The sequence below is a fragment of the Gossypium hirsutum genome, chromosome D12, assembly GCF_007990345.1.
Source record: "Gossypium hirsutum isolate 1008001.06 chromosome D12, Gossypium_hirsutum_v2.1, whole genome shotgun sequence".
Taxonomy (NCBI): Eukaryota; Viridiplantae; Streptophyta; class Magnoliopsida; order Malvales; family Malvaceae; genus Gossypium; species Gossypium hirsutum.
Window position 1 is genome coordinate 22,070,994 of NC_053448.1, and position 6,215 is coordinate 22,077,208.

The following is a 6,215-nucleotide window of genomic DNA, read 5'->3' on the forward strand; positions in this document are numbered from 1 at the left end:
AAGCTATGTGGACGCGATTTAGCGGAAAATGGCCCATTCCGGTAAATAATTAAAAAACAGGCCCATTTCGATAAATTTTGAAAAAAACCGGCCTTTTTTGGTTATTTGCCCCTCTAGACTCTTAATTAATTACAAAATTTCCATGTTAAAATTTAATCATTTACACATTTATCTTTAAACTCAAAACTAACAAGAATTCTTTTACAAAATCATCCTAATCAACATTCAAATGTATACATCTATCATTAAAACTCATGAACACCGAAAATCCATTACTGTCCAGTCCCTAAAACTTTATTATTTTTACAATTTTATCCCCGAGTTTAATAGATTAAGTTACAACAATTTCAAAATTACAAAAATTACTAAAAACTGGTGAGAGAAACACTTACATGCACCAACTTAAGCCAACTGAAGCTTCAAGCTCAACAATGGAGTTTCTTTTGTTTAGGTTTTTCGGTGGAAGATAGAATGAGAAGATGGTAGCTTTTTTATTTTTTTACGTTTTACTTATTATTATTATTTTAACTTAAAAAAATGTTGTATAAAAATGAAAATTATCATCCACCAACCGACCCATTTATCCAAAAAGGTATAATTGCCACATAAATCCTTTCATAAAATTTTAATTAAGCATTTTACTTCACATTAATCACTAATAATGAGTTTTTGTTTTAGTTTTTTTTACGATTTAATCGTTTTTCCAAATTAACTAGCTAAACATTAAAATTTCTTAACCAAATTTTAATATGTAACTCCATAAACATTAAATAGATAATAAAATACGATCTCACTTATCGAAATTGTGGTATCGAAATCAACATTTTCAACACCACTAAAAAACAAGATTTTACCGTAATACTTTGATCTAATTATTGTGTTATTCATGTTCTCTGTTTGAGTGTGGTTGTACACTGAGCTTTATAACTCATCCCTCTCTTTTCACCATTTTAGGTAAACGACAGAATTAGGATTGGACGGTATTTGGGAACTCGGATTGGTTTCTCACTTAAGATAGTTTGAATTATTTATAACTATGTTTTCTAGACTTCTGATTTTTAGACTAAGTTTTTGGATTTGGTTTTGGTTTTGGGATTTTTGTTATTTGGCTTAAGTTTTTTTTGCATGTTTTCTGTATTAAGTTAAATGAAGGCTTGGTTTTTAAAATTAAACAAGATATCGATTTTTTGTTGCAAATTTGAAATAAGTTTTACGTAAGTTAACAACGAAAGTTCCAGAAGATGCACAACCGGTAAATATATGTTCTCTCTAATTTGAATCACGATTTTCGAATTAGCTACTCCGGAATTTTCACTGCAAATCTAAGTATCAAATTAAACTTTTTTTTATAAAGTAAATAAATGTTGTGCGTGATTTTATAAAGGACTTATAAGTGTTTTGTCGAAAATAATATTTTAGAACTCACGATTTCTAAAGCTAAATTTCGATTTGGGTTTTCAATCGGGAAGCGTAATACCTCAAGATCTAGCGATAACGTTTAGTCAGATTTGGGTGTTACAGTATTATCTTCTACTATTCTTCATTACTTTTTCGTTAAATTAGTAGAATAAAATTTTGTGATTTTATTCATATAATAAACAATATGCTTTATTAATCACATTTAAATACAAATTTAATAATTAAGTTTCCTCTTCATGTATTATACAAATTTAACTGATAATTACTTTATTTCAATATACATGAATTTTGATTTGGGGTAATTATGTACTTGAAACTTGAATTTTGATTTATATACATACATGAAACTTTGATTTTGATTCAATTCCATACATTTTATACATTTATTTTTATATCGAATTAATACAATAGTTTGTATATGCAATATACCAACGTAAACTAGTGCTAACCTAATAATGTCGTTAGCAATTTTTGAAAATCGAATCAAATCAAAATTTAATATATAAAAGTACACAAAATTCAAGTCCATTTATGATGTTGCATATTAGATGGAAGTTTATGTATAATTATGATATTTATCTCTTTTATAAATTATAAACTTTAGTTTTTTAATCTAAAATAAACATTTTAGATGCGATTTACTATATAGAATTGATATACGTTTTATAATACTTCAAATTTATTACATTATTTAATTAAAAAAAAGCTATTTTTTATTTGGAAGTTATATTTGAAGTATTTAGATCACTTTTACTGAAAGATATTTTTTATACTCATAACTCTTTTTCAATCCTTAGAAAAATAAATATGTTTTCACGTGCTTAAATAACACTAGACAACTAGAAAAAAGATATTTAAACATTAACATTTTTAAAACATAATAAATAATTTACTCTATTTAATTACCTAAACCTTAAAATTATAAATATTTAATCTAATTTATAGTGGGAAAATTTATGATAATTTATTTACAAAATACTAAGCCTATTACATTATTAAATCTCTTTAAGGTAACAAAATTTTCAATCACGTCATACCCGAAATTAAACATTTTTATTATTATCATACAATTTTTTAATTTTAATTTTTAAAGTTTCAATATAAATTTATATCTAAATTATATTGTACAAATAGATTAATATCACTTATTAATTTTTGAATATTTTAATTGTCAATAATTATGTTTACGCATAATGTATAAAAACAAAGAGATTTTAATACGAAATAATTTAATATATTTTTATTAATAAATACTATCAACTCGTGGGTTGCTCACCATAAAAAACTAGTTAAATATATAACTAATGATTTCTTCCCGTTACAGAAGTTGGTTGATTAAGTGATGAGAGTTTTTTTTTTTTTTGAACCAAATAAGAGTTATATATATGTTAAAGGGGTTACCCTCCATAGTGTTAAACCTTAGAGCTCGTATCCCGGGAACTTAGACTTGAGGGGTACAAGCATATCAAACCAGAGGCAAGCTGTCCCTGCTAGCCCTTGGAAAAGGGAGTAGCCATCATCAGCTCCGAATCCGCCGCCATGTTCGATACCTGCAAGCTTCCTTTTATTATGGTATAAGAAGCTTGCAAAAGCCTTTGCCCTTTCTTTGTAAATGGTCTCTCCGGTAAGGCGATAAAGTGAAAGAAAAGCATAGGTGTTCCCAGCAATACCATCAGCTAGCCCCACCTTCTTCACTAACCCATTCTTCCATACGACCTCCCCTGCTTCTATAGCGGCGTCACGGAATTCTCTATCGTTCGGATAGACCTTCACGAATGAAGCAGAAAGTATGGATTGAACTGTATTGACGATGCTAATTTATGTTTGAACCAAAGAGAGCTAGAGTTGCTAACCTGTGATGCCTTGGCTAGAGTGATTGCCATACTGGTTGCGCCATGAGACCACTGCACCAACTTGTCCCTTGGGTTCCCTTCACTTGAAGGGTAATTCCCACTATGAGGAAATCTGTTACACATCATATGCCTTAAAGTTCCTTTGACATCGCCGGCATCGCCTTCTGAAAGAGGGAAGTGTAGGAGCACGTGCAAGATTCCGGCAAGACCATTGGCTGCACCCCAGTACCTTGTGCCATGCCATCGATACATCAGCGGGCAGCCTGGCAGATCGGAAGCCCCTGTCCTACCGGCAGCTAATACGGCATCAACGATCAGCATAAGAACATCGTTGGGTACCACCTCTCCCTGTAGATGCTTGTTTAGGAACAAAGCAGCCCATAAGAATCCAGCCCGCCCATAAAGAAGATCGTATGACATTCCGAAACCGCCTTCTTCAGGCCCTACTGGAAGTGCTTTTTCTTGTGCTACCTATATATTTTGTTAATTGAAATTCTTAAGTTAGATTATATTATAATATTATCATTATTTGGCACTATCTTCCACTAGTAAGGGTTAAATTTCAGTATCTTAGAATAGAACAAAAAATTCCACAAGCAATAATGTACGAAATGTATTTGATAGAATCATTTATACCTCGATGAAGAGATTCAAGAAGAATTCAAGTCTTTGATGATCCCCCATGTAATTAGCCACCACTGCTCCAAGTGAATACACCCCTCCTCTACCACATAAAAATGTCACGTGTCTGCAAAAAGAAAAAAAACAAACATAATTTTATGTTGACATAAAAAAAACAGTATCAATACACCCTTAGCATAAATATATTTGAAATGATATACTATCAATAAATGACTTGAACCAATAACACAACAATTATTAACTGTTTGTATCCAAATTAATCAGTATCCATCCCTTAAAACATCCATTCCTCCTCCCTACTGATTATAGAAAGCGAAATTCTATATTCACAGACCATGTGTCCTTTTACCTTTTTCTTTTTTAAAGATTAAAATAAAGATGCCGTACAAAAATATATCCGTAGTTTTGTTGTATTCTAAGATTTGGTTCTCTATGATATTTTTCTACCAAAACAGATAAAAAGTGAATAGGAGAGTGTGCTGCAGCTGCTGCATTATTAGGTAAAATCACCACGGCTTCCCTTTCCTAAATAATTCAATAATTTAAAACAAAATTTTATCCAATAATTTAATAATTAATAATGTAAATTACATCTCACCAAGAATAATTATAAATTTTAATAACTATATTTACTCCTCAAATTAAGATATCAAATCATGACGAAAGAAAAATATAGATATAATCTAAATAACCACCAGAAAGAACATACCTAGGGGAGGCACGTGCGACTGAGAGGCACGTGTCAACGATCTCAGCGGACAATAGCAAGTCCTGCCGATTACCAGTCGCCTCGTAAGATCTCAAGCAAGTGAAAGCTGTCCCCAGCAGACCCGTATAAACAGTCGGGTCTATTCCCGTACCCAACCCGCCGCCGCCACTTCCTCTTCCTTTCCATGTAACCTGCACTACCTAAACCCCCCAAAAGAAAAGAAAAACTAAACTTCTCAGTCCTCCCTAGTAACTAAAACAACCTTTATAAAAACCAGTCCTCGTGTTAGCAATTTTTGTATCTTAACCATGACATGATACATAGACAGAGGTTTAAATGCAAGAACAATTTTCTGTCCTAAAAAAAAAGAAACAAGCGTACCTGGTTCTTGAGAGCCATGGCAGCTTTAAGGAAAGTATCAGCAGAGAGTGACAAGGTATTAGAAAGCGTCGGATCCATGTTAAGAAAATTATCTAACCGTTCATTTTTACCCTCTTCATGGCTTTCTTGAGATGCTGTTAACTCCATTACAGAAGACATTGATTGATGTCTGGTTTTTGGAAGGCTTTTGATACTTTTGTTCCAACTTTCTTTAGCAACCAAAGAAAAATAAATAAGAAAAGAAGGAATGGAATGAGATGCCAATGCCAAGGGTAACGCCAAAGGTGTTGTTGTGTTGGGCTGTGATTGTGTGGAATGGCGGTTCAGCACACGCAAATGGAGGTTGGTGCACGTGGCGTGTCGTTAGGATATTCCTTAGATTAAAATACTTAACCGTTGATTCCCACGTGTCTCGCGTTTTAATAAAAAGATTGACCATTATTAAGATCATAGAGACGGTAGGATAAGGTGGGGCCAGTTGTTATGATTCGGGTACAATAGAAAACGTGAGAAAATTTATGATTTTGAACCTATTCTAGTTTTAAGAAAATATCGGAGTGAATTGTTTCTGAAAAATGTTTTTAACAAAAAAACGAAAAATCTGATGACGTTAAATATATAATATAATATCTCCCATATATTAGAAGAACTATATGATATGATAAAGTATTGAACTTTTTGAACATATATTAGAATGCATTTAACGTCTTAGGTATTGCCACGATATCTTTTTTTTTAATCTTAACCTTCAATCATTTAAAAGAAAAACAAATTTAGATCTAATATTTTCATTGACAGATTTTCCAAATCTCATATGCACTTTAACTTTTAATCTAAAAACGGATCTATGGATGGAAACCTATGCCAATTTATTACTTACAAGTCATGGATTACGCACTGAATTAGATCAATTAAATTGATGTTTGTACCATAATTTTTCTTAAGAAATCCCATTGTTTTGAATATTCCTCTCTTTCACTTCCATGTGCATTCATCACGTTTGCCAATCCCACACAAGGATACACAACATATACTAGAAAATAAATTGTTAGCTTTACGTTTATAAAAGGTTCTAATTTGCCATGAGTCCACGTAAAAGTTGCAAATTTAAGGTCGCTTTGATTCATTAGTTTGATTTTCTCAAAAGCATTTTAATCGTTTTCAATTGTTTAATAAAAAAGAAGTCAACCTAAAATGTTTTTGTTAATTAA

General features: G+C 31.4%; 1 protein-coding gene across 1 annotated transcript; it reads right to left on the minus strand.

Moving 5' to 3' along the window:
- Nucleotides 1–2,631: 2,631 nt before the first annotated feature.
- LOC107945390 (lanC-like protein GCL1) lies at nt 2,632–5,418 on the minus strand. Its single transcript, XM_016879374.2, has 5 exons — nt 5,005–5,418; nt 4,624–4,823; nt 3,909–4,020; nt 3,273–3,743; nt 2,632–3,186 (listed from the first exon to the last, which is right to left on the minus strand). The coding sequence occupies exons 1-5, from the start codon at nt 5,161–5,163 to the stop codon at nt 2,839–2,841; spliced, it is 1,290 nt and encodes a 429-aa protein (XP_016734863.2). The 5' UTR covers nt 5,164–5,418; the 3' UTR covers nt 2,632–2,838.
- Nucleotides 5,419–6,215: the final 797 nt, after the last annotated feature.

Coding starts and splice junctions, on each gene's coding strand:
- LOC107945390 (XM_016879374.2), bottom strand. CDS start 5,163: ATGTCTTCTGTAATGGAGTTAACAGCATCTCAAGAAAGCCATGAAGAG. Junction 4,824..5,004: donor CCATGGCTCTCAAGAACCAG/GTACGCTTGTTT, acceptor TGGGGGGTTTAG/GTAGTGCAGGTTACATGGAA. Junction 3,744..3,908: donor TCTTGAATCTCTTCATCGAG/GTATAAATGATT, acceptor CAAAATATATAG/GTAGCACAAGAAAAAGCACT.